Below are 17,537 nucleotides of genomic sequence, written 5' to 3' on the forward strand. Positions count from 1 at the left end.
GTGTCAACCTGTGGACTGAAGGGTCCCGGGTTCAATTCCAGTCAAGGGCACGTACCTTAGTTGCAGATTCCCCGGCCCTGGTTGGGGTGTGTGCAGGAGGCAACTAGTTGATGTGTCTCTTTCACATCGATGTTTCTCTGTCTCTCCCTCTCTCTTCCACTCTCTCCAAAAGTCAATGGAAAAATGTCCTCAGGTGAAGATTAACCAAAAAAAAAACAAAAAACAAAGCAAGAAAAGCATCAGCCTCTCCTTACTGGGAAGCTTTGGTCGTCAGTGTCTGTGAGCTGGCGAGGAGTAGTGGGGCAGGACCAGAGCCAGTTGCCACTGGTGTGTAGATTCTGCTGAGTTAAGGTCATTTGCATTTGGGCAAGTAGCTGTACGTGGGGCCCCCACATCCACATGCACCCCCATGCCCAGTCAGTCACTTGACAGATGAGAAGACACGGTAGTTTAGAAACGAAACACCAGCACCCCAAGGAGTTGTCCTCTAGCCACCTTCACTGCTGTCCTTCACCACCACTAGCAAAACACCTAGAATATCAGGACTTTTTTAATAACAAACCCACAGCATCATATGGTAAATTGTTACCTATAATAATAAAAGTGTAATATGCTAATTATACCGGGTGTCCTTCTGCACAACCTTCCGGATGAAGCCAAAGCTGGGGCTGCAACCATGGGATGGAGGAAGCTGCCGCGGCTGCGAGGGAGGGATCCAGGCAGCCACCGCGGCTGTGCCGTCCTACTCTGGCATGAATTTCATGCATCGGGCCTCTAGTTGTTTTATAGTTCTGGTAGAAGAATGAACGCCAGGACCATACTCTGAAAATAAAGTATAAAAGTGTAGACCTGAAAACAAATATCTAGGTATCAGGTCTTCCATTTCTACTCACCAAGGTCTCTCACTCTCCAGTGATAACCTTAGAATCCTGTCCCAGCGTCACCAGAGCTCTGAGTGCTCCTGGTGTGTATATGTGAAGCCAGGAATAGTAACAAAAATGATGATAATAGTAACAATTGCTAACAGTTTTGCGTTCTTACCAAGTGCTGAGACTGTTCTAACATGTCTTAATTTATTCCCTTTACAACCTGATGAGGCATACATGTTTAATATGCCTGTTTCACAGATGAAGAAGTTGAGCCACAGGGTTAAGTAACTTGCCCAAGGTCACTTAGAAGGACTGAGACAGCCAGGATTTGATCCTTAGCAGTTGAGCTCCAGGGTCCCCATAAATGATCACATTGACATACGAAAGTCTTTGTTGCCTGCATTCTACAGAATTCGCATCAAACAATAGCATATCCAGAATCAACGTTATTGTATTAATTTTTCTTTTTGATTCTCATCGCCACTTTTGGAGATGAAACGTTCACGGGTAGACAGGAACTAACATTTACTAAGGGCCTAAAATTGCCCAGCACTGGTTAGGTGCTATCAGGAACATTCTTCTTAAACAGTCCCAGCGTTTCCTATGTGGGGTAGGTTCCCTCTGACAGAGAAGCACATGGAGGTGCCTGTGAGAGTCTTGCCCAAGGTCTTTTGACCCAGAAGAGAGAAGCACCTAAGATTTGAACCTTCAGGTCTGGCAATAGTGACTGAACCTGAGACGCCTGAATGAGTGGCACAGCATCGAGAGATTGGGAATGTTTGGCTTTGCTTTCAGGTTACACAGTTGACTGTCAGTCTGAATTTTTCTTAAGGCTTCATCATGTTAGAAATGTTGGCAACAGAGGGACCTTGGTGGAGGGTCCTGACTGTGGTGGTTAGAAGCATTCATTCCTCTCTTGCTATGCGCCCTCTGGTGTCATGACTGCGCCTGTGTTTGTAAGTGTGCCTCTGGCCATCGGCCGTTCCTTGTCACGTGTGCCGGCCCTGACTGTATGCTCCTTCTTGCTTCACAGGCTAGCACTCATCCTCATGGTCTTCGTTAATTACGGAGGAGGAAAATACTGGTACTTCAAACATGCGAGTTGGAATGGTACGTTATTTCCTAAAGGTAGTGTCGCTTAAGTGGGGCGCCTTCAAAGAACGGTGGGCAGGAGAGCCACCCAGTGTCCCCCAGGAGCCAGAGATGAGGCCCCAGCAGGCTCCTGTCCCCGTAGAATGACCTCTAGGTTGTTTTGTCATTCTGTCTTTTGTGTTCTGTGGCTCCGTGATGCCTCACTGTGATAACACGGAGACGCCACGGTCTCAGCTGTGGGACTGAGAGACTCTGCAGTTGTTAAGAACTTAGTTGTAGCCCTGGCCGGTTTGGCTCAGTGGATAGAGCATCGGCCTGAGGACTGAAAGCTCCCGCTTTCAATTCCAGTCAAAGGCACGTACCTTGGTTGCAGGTTCGATCCCCACCCTGGTCGGAGTGCATGTGAGAGGCAACCAGTCTCACATTGATGTTTCTCTCTCTGTCTCTCCCTCTCCCTTCCATTCGCTCTAAAAATCAATAGAAAAATATCCTCAGGTGAGGATTAACCAAAAAAAGAAAAAGTAACTCAGTTGTAAAGGATCCCTGTCATGTTCTAGGTATGCCTTTCAGTAGAGCCATGCACATACCTTCGGAGACGCCTGGTCCTCCGAGGGTGCCATTGACCTGCAGTTGGTCTGAGTGGTGCTGAGCGATGGCTGTGCATTGGCCTTGGCGGTTGGTTTAAGAATGGGTTTAGAGTAGCACGGCTTAAGGATAACAGACTTGTCCACAGCTGCTAGTCTGGTTCTCCCGGGCCCAGACATGTTCCTAGGCAAGGCTGTAGGCCCAGGGATAGGTTGCAGGGTCCCCGGGGAGGGCTGTGTGTTCCTTCACAGTGTTTTCCTTTTAAATTTAGGACGTATTCACACTCTAGATCCCCTTTCCTTACCTCTCCGTGCTGGTGTTTCCCTGCAGGACTGACAGTGGCTGACCTTGTGTTCCCATGGTGAGTTCGTCTGCCACCGGCTCTCCCGCAGGTCATCTCCGGGTTTTCCTTTTCAGCTCATGTGGGAGCCTTTCTTGAGACCAGCCTTGAGTTCTGGGCCACAGGCCTGTGTCACTCACAGGCCTCTGCTGTGACGCGGTCCTTCCGAAAGTCGTGGTACTGGCCAGTTCTTACACTTCGCACGCGTAGTGCTCATCTAAGACGTGCATATAAAAGACGAGTGTGAGTGTGGACACAATGTACTGTACGAGGTCCTGGAATCTTGTAGGAAATGATAAATGCCACTAATCCTGAAAATAAGTCTAAAAATCATTCCTAAAAGTAACACTGTATATTGGTATCAGGGAACTCTGGTAAGTCTCTAACAGGGCAATGATATTCTAAAGTAAAATTTGGAGTAACACTGGAGAACTAAACACTGTCTTTACTCCTCTGTGCCTGCTGACCTTGTTGGGGGACCCTGACCTCCTATACAAGGAAGAACCTGTGTCTTTGCTGTGACACCTTGAGCTCCATCATTAGGAAGTGGTCCTGCGTGTTGGTTTAAGCCTTTGGTCCCTTGTGTTTCATCACTAATATAAACTCGGGGCTTTTGGGGTAAGGAGGTTGGGGTTTTTTTTGTGTTTTGTTTTGTTTTTTTAGCCAGATTAGGAGGAACTTTTACAAGCCCACAGACCTGCTAATTATTTACGTATATTCTCTGTGAGAATAGAGAAAAGTGGCTTGCTGTGTGCAGTCAGAGCAAACTCATCTCTGTAACCCTTCTCCAAATAGAGAAATTGCTGTTCTGATTTTTTTAAAGAGGTAATTTAGTATGGTAAAAGAAAGGAAAGAAAAGAGATGCGTGGCTCAGACAAAATCAGAAAAGAAAAGAAAAATAAAGCTTTCTTCCAGGAGCAAGAGTGAGTTAGAAATGATTGAAGTGTGTGGTTTGTTTCTCAAGGACCGGAGGGCATGCTAGTGAATGCTGAGCTGATTGGATTACAGCATCGCCATCCTATTTCTCTCTGATGATTACATGGGACAGTTGTTCTTGGAAATTGCACTTAGTGCTGAAGAATCTCCCCGAGGACAGGACTCCAGGGCACACAGATCTGACAGCCTAGAGGGCTGCGTTCTGTGTTTCCTCCGCTATTAACCCAATGTCATTCAGTAATTGGCTACTTTTAAAAAATCATGTGTAGCTTCTCTTATGTAACAGGTTATAAAATAGTATGATATGTTACAATTTTTTTTGTATATATAGACCAAAACATTAGAAATGGCCATCTAGTAATAGCTGGGTATTTTTTTTTAGGTTTGTATTTATTATGGGATCTTCAATTTTTCTATCAATGACTTCCATACTGCAGCGGGGATGTTCAAAATTCAGACTGCTGGGGAAAGTTGCGTGGAGGAGTTTCCTGTTAATCTGCATAGGAATTGTCATTGTGAACCCCAATTATTGCCTTGGTCCATGTAAGTATATCCCCCCCCCCCCGTTTGTATATATGCAGGTTGAAATATGGAAACTACACAGTATAATTCGAAAGAAGTGCAATCTCTCCATCGCAGGTACCTACAAAAAGAACAGTTATTAGAAAAGTATACATGATGCTTGTATAACTTTGGGCACTATTGTTACCCTGTTGGATTCTAGACCTGGGCCACCCGAACCCAAAGAAAGTGCGAGAGATGGGAGCGCTTTCTTCAGATGATTGAAGTGCAGAGCGGGGCCAAGTGGGGCCCAGACCAGGCCCCCTGTTTGGCAGACCCTGCCCTCCTGCCACTTTGCTTTCAGTAACTTTCATAATAAGGCTGTTGTGTGGTGGTTCAAAAATTCACCTTTGTCACCTGCCACCTGTGTGCCATCTGGGTTGCTGGGAAGGCATGACACCTTCGTCATTGTCTTAGGGGTGTGAGCGAGATAGGAAAAATGAAGGAAGGATGTAGGTCCTTTGTTTGGGACCCAGTATCAGAATCGAGGAAGGTGCTGGTCATTGTCGTCCTGGGGCAGTAGCAGAAGTGGACACAAATAGCTGGACACTAGCCAGAGGAACCCCCCAGGCAATGACCACTTAGACTAGGCATTAGGAGGAGGTAGAGGTCACAAGGGAAGGTGTCACAGAAAAGTTGACTCGTGGATCTCCAGAGGCGGGCCACTGCTCGCAGGGTACATTATAGGTTCATTATAGGGTTCCACTCTTCTAGTGATACAGCCGGTGCCCTATAGGGCAGGGAGAGTCCGTCGGTGGATTGTGAGTTGAATCCATAGTCTCATGAGAAAGGCCCAGGAGATGCACTTCAAGGCTAAGGGTAGTTCCTGCTTCATCCCCACCCCCGAGGCAGACACTTCTGTTCTCATCCCAGTCCCCCAGCGGGCCAGCTTCCTGCTGTGAGTGTGAGCATGTCTGCTGACCACATGTAGTATTCCCGTCTCCGAGAGCTTAAAGAGGACGCACTCAGGTGCAGTGTAGGTGTGTCTTCCCCCTTAGGAGAAAGTAATGCCTTGGGGTGAGGTGAGAGATGCTGACTAACCTCTTCCAAACTTGGGCCTCCTGCAGTGTCGTGGGATAAGGTGCGGATCCCCGGTGTGCTCCAGCGGCTGGGGGTGACCTACTTCGTGGTGGCCGTGCTAGAGCTCCTCTTTGCCAAGCCTGTGCCTGAAAACTGTGTCTCGGTGAGAAACCCTGTTTTTTAAAAGAGGGGGAAAATGTCTCTGGTTTTTAGAACTTTCTTTAGTTCTGAGTGCAGTACTTCAGTAGATTCTTTGATGCTGTTAGTCAAATATATTCTTTTTTACTTCAATTAGTTATTTTTATTTAGTCTTTATATCAGCCATTTTAAAGTTAATTTTTAAAGAGAGAGAGCAAGGTAGAGAGAGAAACATCAGTTTGTTGTTCTGCTTATTTATGCATTCATTGGTTGCTTCTTGTATGTACTCTGAATGGAGATTGAATCCATAATCTTGGCGTAATGGGACCTCGTTCTAACCAACTGAGCTACCCAGCCAGAGCTATCAGTCAGGTTTTTTTAGGTTTTTTTTTTGGTATTAAAAAACACATGAAATCTACCTTCTTTTTTTCTTTTTTTTTTTTTAAATATATTTTATTGATTTTTTACAGAGAGGAAGGGAGAGAGAGAGAGAGTTAGAAACATCGATGAGAGAGAAACATCGATCAGCCGCCTCCTGCACATCTCCTACTGGGGATGTGCCCGCAACCTAGGTACATGCCCTTGACCGGAATCGAACCTGGGACCTTTCAGTCCGCAGGCCGACGCTCTATCCACTGAGCCAAACTGGTTTTGGCAAGAGATCTACCTTCTTAACACATTTTTAAGTGTCCAGTAACCAAAGGTATTTGGATGGTGTTAAAATAATATCACCATTGCTGAAATGGATTCGTGCATGAGTGGGGTCCCTCAGCGTGGCCTGCGGAGATCAGGCCGAAATCGGCTCTCTGACACCCCCCAAGGGATCCTGGATTGCGAGAGGGCGCAGACCAGGGCCTCTAGTATGCATATAAGATCTCTGGTTAATCTCTTCCCGCCCCCCGCCCCCCCTTCCTCTCTTCACTCTTCACTCTGGGATTTATCAGTCTGTTCCATGTTTCCATGTCTGTGGTTTCCTTTCCTGCATTGAGTGTCTGCCCCTGATGGTCAGTGCTTATCATAACTACCGGCTGGCAGTCGCTTAGGCTTTTATATAGCTGGTACCTTAGGCTTTTATATATATAGACATATAGTATATGTATATTACATATATATATTTTAAAATATTTTATTGATTTCAGAGAGGAAGGGAGAAGGAGAGAGATAGAAACATCAATGATGAGAGAGAATCATCGATCTGCTGCCTCTTGCACGCCCCACACTGGGGATTGAGCCCACAACCCGGGCCTGTGCCCCAACTGGGAATTGAACCGTGACCTCCTGGTTCTTAGGTCAATGCTCAACCGCTGAGCCACGCTGGCTGGGCTATATTTTTTTGAGTTGTATTACATATCAGTATCTATACAAAAGGCTGCAAAGGTTCAACGTGGAGGGGAAAGTGCCAAGCTAGAGTGTGGGATAATGACAGTACGTCCTTGGCTGTTTCTTTGTTGTAAGAAGTATTTCAAGTCACTTCTTTTGTGATTACTTTCTGTCTTGCTATAAATTGCTGAGTTTACCAAGGTGACAGCTATTTCTTTTTCCCTAAGGGAGGACATATTTCACAAACCATAAAGCTCACGTGTTTGATGTATACAATGTAGTGATATTTAGTGGTATTCAGAGTTGTGCACACATCACCACTATCTCTTTCTAGAACATTTTCACTGTCCCCCCAAAAACCCTGCACTCACTACTAGTCCCTCACAAGTCCTTAGGCAACCCCTAATCTACTTTCTGTCTCTATCGATTTGCCAGTTTGGGATGTTTCATGTCAGTGGGATTATACAGTGTGTGTCTTTTTGTGTCTGGCTTTTTTCACTCGGCATAATGTCTTCAGGGTTCATCCATTCTGTGCCATGTATTAGTCCTGGATTCCTTGGTGACTAGTGTTCCATTTTGTGGTTGAACCACATTTTTGTATCATTTATCATTTGATGGATATTTGACTTGTTTCCACTTTTTGGCTATTGTGCATTTTAACGATGCTGTGTACATTTGTAGACAAGTTTTTGTGTGAACATCTGTTTTCAGTTCTCTTTGGTTACAGGATTGGAATTGTCCACTGATTTCTTTGTAACTAATGTTTTACTGTGGTACTTCATAGAGAGGAAACATCCAGGTCATGCAGTACATATGAGATAAACATGCATGTGTTTTTGCATTACTACAATGAAGGCCAAGAGAAGAATCAGGGAATTTCCCAAGTACATATGCTTGCATGTTACTTCCTGTTCGTGCTACTTCCATTCAGCTTGTGTTTTTATGGCCTCACTCAGGAGAGAAGGTGCTCTTGTCTTCAGGACATCACATCCAGCTGGCCCCAGTGGCTCGTCATCTTGATGCTGGAGGGCGTTTGGCTGGCCTTGACATTCTTCTTACCTGTTCCCGGATGCCCCACGTAAGTGACCCCGTGTAGGTTATCCCTTTGTGCTTGTCATTTTCTGCCTCGTCAGTCCTTTGGGGCTCTATCTTCAGATCCCCCAAGTCCAAGGAATCCCTTTCGCTCTTTCTTTTCCGTTGAGGCCACTGTATGTTGGGAGAAGAGCTTGGTGTGTGTCCAGAGGAGTGTCCCTGGGAGGGTTTTTCAGGGTCAGTTTGAATGGAAGTTGCGGAGCCTTAACGTGGGAGGCAGTCCAGTCGAAAGAGCATTGGTCAGAGGGCTAGCTCCAGAGGGGTTCCTGGCTGGTACACGTGTGCGGCTCTTTGTTGGGCTGCGTGCACAGCCAGTATGCACTCTTATCCCTCTGGAGTCTTGTCGGTAAGCCCGTGTTCTCACTCCCCAGTGGCTACCTTGGGCCTGGCGGCATCGGAGATCTGGGGAAGTACCCGAATTGCACGGGAGGAGCTGCTGGCTACATTGACCGCTTGCTTCTGGGAGACGATCACATTTATCAGCATCCTTCCTCGACTGTGAGTGGCACGGGCTTGCACTTGGAACTGGACGTGTAGGCGCTCAGGAGGGAAGGAAGGTAGAAAGGGCTGGCCAACTTGCAGTTGTGTCCATTTCATAAACTAGGGTGGGGACTGATTTTTATTTGAAAAGATGACTAACTTTAGGGACTTGAGTGTTCATGATGGGGCTGTAGGGAAACATTACTTTAGATTTCAAAGTGAGTCTACATAGTATCAGATGCATAGCCTAGTGCTTTTCTGCGGGTCCCAGGTCGGATTCACGAGCAGGAAGTTTGCAGGCAGTCCCGTGGGACCCACGCCTGCTGTGGAATGAAGGGCTGAGGGAGCAGTTGAAATGCATCCTGGTCACACGAAGGCCTTAGCTGATCTCCTGGCGGTGGGGTGGGCTGGCGTAGCCCTCAGGGGTGTTCTGAATTGAGGGTGGGATCTGGCCCTATACCCCCGGTGAGATGTGCACTTCCCCCAGCAAGGGGGTCTGATTCCTGGAGAGGCGGCTCTCTTCAGTCAAGGACAGATCCAGAGAGGCACTTGGCTGAGAGCTATTGGCCACTAACACTGGAAGCAGCTGGGCAGGAAGGCTTCAGTCCTGCCAGGTGGGGGAGGGGGAATCTGGTGGCACACTGCAGCATCCGCTACACTGGGCATTTCCAAATTTCTGTCATTCCTACAACAACTTACTGTATAATAAAATAACAGATAGATATGTTAAATGTTATTTGTCTTAAAAGAAGATAGGACGCTATTGATGTTACAACAGGGTTGACCAAAAAGAATAATCTTGGAAATTGTTTGACACTGGTTAGGGGTGTGTCGTGTCGCTGAGCCACCTGAAGTTGAGGTGGCGGTGCTGGCCCATGGCTGGTCCTTGGTCTCTCAGGCCCTTCTGAAGTGTCAGTCACACGCGCTGTCTTGGCCAGAGGTGTTATTCTTACAATCCCCGCAAGTTGGCAATGCATTTCTGCATAAAAATGAAGCACATTAAATGTTGGAGTGTTTGGAGCTTATATTTAGTCTATGAGGTGTGTGCGTTTTCGTGGCCAGGGAGCGAGTGCTGCCTCCTGTTCTGTTTTGTGCAGGTGCTGTATCACACCACGGTGGCCTACGACCCCGAAGGCGTCCTAGGGACCATCAACTCCATTGTGATGGCATTTTTAGGAGTTCAGGTATGCGTCCATTTCATTAGGAAACATTTTTTCCTTACAGTTTGGGGTTACTGATTCATTACTAACTAAAAAACTGTTTTATTAAAATCATTGGAAGCACATCCTCTTCTGTGTATTACAGGTCTAAACCTGTTTGCTTGTGTTTGACAAATTGTCAAAACTAGAAGCTGCTAAAATTCAGCACATTCAAATAATTGGGTATAATGTCTATATTGTCAAAAGAGGTTCTTATTATTCACACGGCTTACCTTAGAAACGGAGGCACAGCTGTTTCTGGTAGAAGATTTCCGCTGGACTGTGCAGAGAACTTGGTATTGGTGATGCGGGGACGTCACTGTGACACTTTTCACACTTCTTTGTGTACACGTTACCTGGTTTCAGGTTATGCGTATTTTATGACAAAGTCAGTACAGGGTATTCTTGGTTTGTCTCACATGTGAAAATTCTGAACAGCCCGGCCTTTTCTTCCTAAAGTGCTCCGCACTAGTATTTGAAGTTGTTATTTGAGGGGCGCTAGCTGGGAGAAGAAAAATGTGCAGAGCAGCGCAAATGAAACTCCGTGTGATGATGAAAATGTTCTGTATGTGAGCTCTCCGTGTGGCTACTGAGTACTGAACTGTGGCTAGTATGACTAAGGGGCTGAATTTTATTTTATATGTTTGTTTATTTATTATTTTTACTGATTTCAGAGAGGAAGGGAGAGGGAGAGTGAAAGAAACATCAATGATGAGCGAGAATCATTGATCGGCTGCCTCTTGCACACCCCCTACTGGGGATTGAACCCGCAAAGCGGGCATGTGCCCTTGACTGGAATTGAACCCGGGATGCTTCGGTCTGCAGGCCGATGCTCTGTCCACTGAGCCAAACCAGCTAGGGCTGCTTATTTATTCTCTTAAATAATTTTTTAATTATTGATTTTAGAGAGAGAGAGGAAGGAAAGAGAGAAACATTGGTATGTTGTTCCACTTATTTATGCATTCATTGGTTGATTATTGTATGTGCCCTGACCAGGCATGGAACCTGCAACTTTGGAGTATTGGAACAATGCTATAACCGAGTTACCTGGCCAGGGCTAAGGGGCTGAATTTTAAACTTTATTTAATTTTTAAAGCTATTTCTATGGATTTTTTCTCTTTTTCTTTTTAGAGAGAGGAAGTGAGAAGGAGAGAGAGAGAAACATTGATGGGAGAGTGAAACATCGATCGGCTCCCTCCTGCATGCCCCCTACTGGGGATCAAGCTGAAACCTGGGCATATACCCTGCCGGGAATCGAACCGGCAACCTTTTGGTGCACAGAACAATGCCCATCCAATTGACCCACACTGGCCAGGGTTAAATTTTAATTAAATTAAATTTTAAGTAGTCACCTCTGGCTCCGGGCTCCTGTATTGGACAGTGCAGGTCGAAAGCATATACAATTTGGTGGTTAAATAATTTCATATTTAGAAATGCTGCCTTTATCTCCATAGCACTTTGTAGTTTACCTTGTGCTTTCATTTAATCCCTGTGCATGCTTTCTAGCTAAGTCTGCGCCTGTGGGAGCAGCGTAGGACTTAAGAGTGCAGACCTGGTGAGCGCTGCCTGGGTTTGCACCCAGCCTGCCCGAGGTACCTGGGTAGCCTCCGCACGTTATTTGACCCCTCTGTGCTTCACTAGCACCTACTTCATAAAGGTGTTGAGTGGATTAAATTACTTAATTCATGTAAAGTTCTGAAAACATAAAATTTAGATATTATTATAAATAACACTTTCTTATAGTTTGATATTTTCCGAAATTAATTCCTAATTTGAGGGGGTTTTTATGCAAAGTTCAGATTTCACTGTGTTTAAAATGTTGTCTGCCTCCAGTTCCACCTTGTCCCGTCCCTCCTCCACCGCCAGACTGGGCCATCTGGCAGACCTAGGGGAGAAGGCCAGTGCCTGTCAGTGAGACCTACAAGTCCACCTGCCTGTCACCTTCGTGCCCTGCGGCACCTGAGGGCTGGTGGGCTTTCTCCCCATTGTGATCTGCTTCTGGGCGTGCTGTTCCAGTCGGCCTGAATGCTCTTCCTGCTTTGCACTTGTAGCTTCATCTCTATGGCACATCCTCTCTAATGTGGTCCCAGGTGCCGCTCAGTCTCCCCTAGGCAAGGGCGGGGGTAACATGCCTTTCCTCTGTAATCCCAGCGCCTAGCAGCGTGCGGGCAGAGGGGTCAGTGGAGTGGTTAAGATGATGGATGGATGTGAAATCAGAATATACCTTCGGCAGTTCTCTGCGTCAGACTGTGTTTTCTTTTCCAGGCAGGAAAGATACTCTTGTATTACAAGGATCAGACCAAAGACATCCTGATCAGATTCACTGCCTGGTGGTGTTTTCTAGTGAGTAACGACGTTCCTCCCTAAAACTCCTTTTCTTCACGCATACATATTTAAATTTAAAAATGTTTAGCAACACTTGTGTATCAGCTGTCACCACATCGCAACAAGTAGCATTCTTTTTTTAAAATCCTCACTCGAGGATATGTTTTTATTGATTTAAGAGAGAGAGAGCGAGCGAGAGAGAGAGACATCAATGTGAGAGAAACATTAATTGGTTGCCTCCCATTTCCATCCCCACTGGGGGCCAGCCCACAACCTTCTGGCACGTGGTTTGACGATCCAGCCAATGGAGCCACCTGGCCAGGGCAGCATTCTTCAGTTGAATAACTGAGACGAACAGATCTTTCCACCTAAATTCTCAGGTTTATTTTTTTAAGGAAACTGTCTTTATAAAGAAGTCAGCACTGGCCATCAGCAGCCAGCCAGGAATGCGTGAGGAAACAGAACCAAGGTACGGGTCTTGGTGGGAGCCGTACCAGGAGGACCAGGCACATGCGGACAGGTTTCCCGAGACCAGCTTCCAGGTTGACAGGTGACAGAGGAGTGTAAGGGCGACGGTGCATGTCACCCCTGACCTTGCCGTCATGGTTCCTCTCAGGATTCACTCCGATTTATCACTTAGTTTACCTTCAATTCAGAGGAATGATGAAAACATATTTTTAGAGAATTTTTTTTTTTTAAAAAAAGGAGACATAGGTACTACTCTTTGTAATACTTTAAGCAATAAGACAAAATTTTAAAAAATAGAGAATATTTTTAGTTCTGCATCTTAAAAATATTTTTCCAGCTAAAAGAATAAGATATGACACAAATTCAGCCCTCCCTAATTAGTTACATAAGTAAAATTCTTCAGTTTTGACACATAATTGTTTTGTGAGGTAATAGAAAAAACCTTTATCATCTCTCTCCCTCATTATAGGGGCTTATCTCTGTTGTTCTGACGAAAGTTTCGGAAAACGAAGGCTTTATTCCAGTAAACAAGAATCTCTGGTAGGTACAGAAAGCAGTGTCGCGTCAGTGTTGATGACTGGCGCTGCTCATGTCGATGTGCTCTCAGGAGCCCCGAAACCCCTCGCTCACCTCCCCCCAGGTCCATCTCGTACGTCACTACGCTGAGCTCCTTTGCCTTCTTCATCCTGCTCATCCTGTACCCCATCGTGGATGTGAAGGGCCTGTGGACAGGAGCCCCATTCTATTACCCAGGTAAGGCCCCCCTGAACCCTAACAGAGTTGCTGTAGTGACCAACTGGACTGGCCCAGAGACCAGCTGAGTGTACCCACAGAGGGGCCTCAAGCCCCAGCCTGGTGGTATGTCCCCAAGCTGCAGGCTGAGAGAGGAAGCAGCAGGGGCCACGCAGGCCCAGGCCACACAGGACACCCCTGGCCTGTCTCAAAGCAGTCCACCCAGTTTACCTACTTAGATCTGTTTGGCATTTCTTCAGGCAACCATTTGGGGCATATCATCTAGTTTCCAATGCTTCAGAAATGGGGCATTCTTTCTTAATGTAAACGCACTGCCTTACAGATGATACAGGAGAAATATCAAGAGACGATACCAAGAGATAAACAGAATGGTTAAAATGCAGTTCTGCCTGGAGACCGATAGGCCCAATAACTTCAGTGACTCATTTCTTCCCTCTGATTCTAGTTAATAGTTGCTTTCTTTGGACCTCCCGTTTTCTGTGAGAAAATAGTTAAAATTTTGGCTTTCCTTTCAGATTTAGTATTCAAGAATCACCCTGTTATGAAATGAAGACTTTCTAATAATTTTTTATATAATTTACACTTAAGTATCTAAGATGTGCATCACTTACTTTTGGCAGTAGCCAGTAATATCAGCGCGTGCTTTTGTTTTTTTCACTGAACTAAAATCAAATTTCACGAATTAAGTTCGATGAGCCCGGCTGGCGTGGCTCATTGGTGGAGCATCAACCTATGAACCAGGAGGTCATGGTTCGATTCCCTGTCAGGGCACATGCCCGGGTTGTGGGCCTGATCCCCAATGGGGGGCGTGCAGGAGGCAGCCTATCAATGATTCTCTCTCATCATTGATGTTTCTATCGCTCTCTCTCCCTTCCTCTCTTAAATCAATACAAATACATATTTTTTAAAGAAGAGAGTTAAATAGATGAGTGGCAGGAACACACGACCGTCTGTCTCTGTCCTTCAGGAATGAATTCCATCCTGGTGTACGTGGGCCACGAGGTGTTCAAGAACTACTTCCCCTTCCAGTGGAGGCTGCAGGACAACCAGTCGCACAAAGAGCACCTCATCCAGAACATCGTGGCCACGGCTCTCTGGGTGCTCATCGCCTACATTCTCTATAGAAAGAAGGTTTTTTGGAAAATCTGATCGTTCCACCTGATGTGTGTTGCTGGCGGACTCTACTAAAGGGAACCATTAATGATAAAATCGATAGGGTGTGTATTTCCAGATGATTGGGGACGATGCTGATGTTCTCGGGCTAGTTGACTGTGACAGGGCTCGTCAGAGCTCTGCCTGCGTATTTGCAACTTAAATGTTTGGAACGTAATTGTCTTTTTTCTCCATCTTCTCTGTACATGGATGGATTTGGAACTCTATTCCAAGGATTTCTCGGAGAGCTTTTCACAAGGGAATTACCCTGGGCATTTGCTTCCGTGACGGGTAAAACCATCTAAGGTCTGATGCTCCCTGGTCTTGTTCTGCACACTGCCTTTCCGTGTACACACATGCCCACCAGCGCCACCATTTCTGTCGGCTGACCCTATGGCTGATGGAATGTGATGTGTGGTTTTAATTGTGTGTGTGTGTGGAGGGTAGCGAAATAACTTTAAGAAAGGGTAATTTCCCTTTCAGGTCTGCAAGGCGCTGGTGGGTCCAAAAAATAGGCCTTCCTGTCAGAAGCCATTTTCTCTTTTTCCTACTTGAAAAAAAGTTAAATGTAGGTGTGTTATTCTCAGCCACTCTCGCTTCATTATCTACTTATGTATCTATCTCCTGTCTGTCGATCACCTCTCTGCCCACCCGTGCGTGTCTCTGTGTGACTAGATGGAAGCTGGCGCCCAGGGACAAGGCTGTGGGGGAGGAGAGCGCACTGCCTTACTTGTGGCTCCGGCTTTGCCATCTTTGCTACGTCAGATGCCGGGCAAGTCCCTTGGCCTGTCTGAGTCTCGGTTTCCTCATCTGTGAAATGAGGGAGATAGCGATGACCTCTCAGGTCCTCAGTGAGGTGGGGTACATTGATAGCTTTTCTGAAATCCTTAGAAAAATAACTTTACTACAGAAAACTCTTCCAAATAAGTGACAATGACAAGTTTCAAAAACTCTCATTGGAGTCAGTCTTTTCAGAACCACCCTCCACACTGGAGGCACCTTTCCTGCGTGGAATCAAAACTGCAGACGTCGTTTCTCGGGGGCGAGGCGGGGAGGGCACACAAAGAGAAACAGCACTGTTTCTGTGATGCATCATCATACTTAGGAATTTCTGTGAGAATTCCACATGTAAGGGAATGCGACCATAGCTTGTACTCCAGAGCATCCTCTGTGGCAGGGCGGGGCCAGCTCAGCGTTGCTTCCGCTGTCGCCACTGCATGGACGGCTGCCCAGTCTGCGTTCCAGCTCAGACCCCTGCCCCAGCCTTGGGACTGCTCATGAGCCCCTCCACCTGCATGTCTGCCAGCATCCGGGCTCACCTCTTCCCTCCTTTCTGGTCCCAGATTCAGACCTTTTCCTCTTTGGATTTTCCGAGCTCTGTGAACGGATCGTTCTCATCTCTAGGTATAAAACTGCTGCCATCTTTCCCCCCGCCCCCTCCGTTAACCCTGCTTCTTTCATATTTAGTCATTGCCGAGTCTTCCCAATTCTGTCTCCATCTTCCCCTGTGCCTTCTTCATGCTCATTGTCACTGCCTATGACTCTAGTCCAGACTCTGCTTCTTCTTATACTGGCCTCCTCCCCTCAGTCCCTCCTAACAGAGAGTCATGCCCATTGCCACTAGATGAAGCTGATTGAAGCTGGGCTCGGAGCACATCACCTCCTTATAAAAGCTTCCACTGACCTCGATACAGCTTTGCCGGGCAGACATAACTGTCCTCAGCTGAGCCCAACACATCTTCCCAGCTTCCCGTCCCCACCCCCCTGTGCCCACCCTACTTATTCCAACCCCACTAGACCCCTCCTGCCTCCATCGCTTAGCCAGGACCGCCTGCTTCCGTTTTTGCGCATAGTCTTCCTGGATTACTTTTTCCTCTTAATTTTCTCCTATCTACATTTTTTTAAATTAAATTTATCGAGGTGACTGAACTGCATCCAGCATGGCCAGGGGTGAACCTGAGGAGGGGCGGTGAAGGATTAAAGAAGACAGACAAGAGAATGCAGTTGGGACCAGGTGGATCACTGTGCCTGCATGAGGAAACGGTGACACAGCCTGTAGGCCGAGTCTTTATTTTATAGTCAAGTCACACAAAGCAAAACAAGGGCAAGATGTTTACAGTGTTCTTGCGAATTTCAAATCCGTTTCTTTCCTGTTGTTGCCATTCTCTGAACTCTCTCAAGCCTTGTTTTGGCAGCACTTGCTGCACCCCCATAGCCCACATCCCTTAGCTACCTAGGGTCCGACTATAAGGTCAAGCTTACAACCATAGCTTTTTGGCTGTAATTGTGCTGGGAGGGCTTTGCCCTCCAAGCTGGGACTTGTATGTGGCTTTGCCACAAGTCAGTCCGAGACTTGATCCTGTCTGAATGCTGTAGCTGCTACCCCCAGGTGACATCGGTTAATATGATCATAGGTTTCAGGTGTGGGTTTCTATGTTATAAGATCTAGGTATTGTACTGTGTGCCCACCACCCAAAGTCAAATCGTCTTCTGTCATCATATATTAGGACTCCCTTAAACTCCCCCCTTCCCTCTGGTAACAACCACACTGCTGTCTGTGCTCATGAGTGTCCATTTTATTTGCCCTGTATGAGTGAAATCATATGGTTCTTAGCTTTTTCTGCCTGACTTGTTTCACTTAGCATAATATTCTCAAGGTCCATCCATGACCTGTCACTTTAGACTTCCTACTTCTAAGACACCTCTCCAAACTTGTATGCTCATCCAAAAGTAATATTTTATTCCTCTGGGTTCTCATAATATCTTACTGGGATCAATCTCCTGGCATCTGTCACTTTATGGTAGTTATTGGTTACATGTCTAGTTTCCCATGCTAGACCGTGAGCTCATTAAAGGCAAGAATTATGCCTTGTTCATCTGCATATCATTGGCACAAACACAGCGCCTCGTACATAGCAGGCACTAAATAAATATTTATTAAAGCAAAGCAGTGCTGGCTGTTTTTGTTTTTAATATTTAAGTGCTGATAAAATTAGTGTCTGGCACGTCCCATGAAAATGTTGGTGGAGCTCATGTGTATGGGGACAGTCACCTTTGAGGGCACCTGCTGCTACCTCCTTGCAGTGACTCATGATGGATGGTCACAGCTGTCATCCCAAGCCCCAGCAAGTGAAGCTGGGTCGGGCCTCTCCAGATGAATTCTCCAGCTTTTCTTAAATTGGGGAATCTGTGCGTTAGGATGTCCTG

The 17,537-nt window shown here is 46.4% G+C and overlaps 1 protein-coding gene across 1 annotated transcript in view; it reads left to right on the forward strand.

Annotated features, from left to right (window-relative positions):
- Nucleotides 1–17,277, forward strand: part of HGSNAT (heparan-alpha-glucosaminide N-acetyltransferase) — a gene marked incomplete at its 5' end in the record, with an annotated part of 32,362 nt that extends 15,085 nt beyond the window's left edge. Inside the window, 11 exons of the mRNA XM_081085031.1 lie at nucleotides 1,903–1,979; nucleotides 2,877–2,907; nucleotides 4,205–4,365; nucleotides 5,451–5,566; nucleotides 7,818–7,939; nucleotides 8,325–8,451; nucleotides 9,531–9,617; nucleotides 11,898–11,975; nucleotides 12,895–12,965; nucleotides 13,066–13,178; nucleotides 14,146–17,277. Of these exons, the coding sequence (XP_080941157.1) occupies nucleotides 1,903–1,979; nucleotides 2,877–2,907; nucleotides 4,205–4,365; nucleotides 5,451–5,566; nucleotides 7,818–7,939; nucleotides 8,325–8,451; nucleotides 9,531–9,617; nucleotides 11,898–11,975; nucleotides 12,895–12,965; nucleotides 13,066–13,178; nucleotides 14,146–14,327 (1,165 nt within the window). The 3' untranslated portion in view covers nucleotides 14,328–17,277. The remainder of the gene's footprint in view (nucleotides 1–1,902; nucleotides 1,980–2,876; nucleotides 2,908–4,204; nucleotides 4,366–5,450; nucleotides 5,567–7,817; nucleotides 7,940–8,324; nucleotides 8,452–9,530; nucleotides 9,618–11,897; nucleotides 11,976–12,894; nucleotides 12,966–13,065; nucleotides 13,179–14,145) is intronic.
- Nucleotides 17,278–17,537: the final 260 nt, after the last annotated feature.

Source organism: Myotis nattereri (assembly GCF_964212035.1).
Source record: "Myotis nattereri genome assembly, chromosome: 2".
Classification (NCBI taxonomy): Eukaryota; Metazoa; Chordata; class Mammalia; order Chiroptera; family Vespertilionidae; genus Myotis; species Myotis nattereri.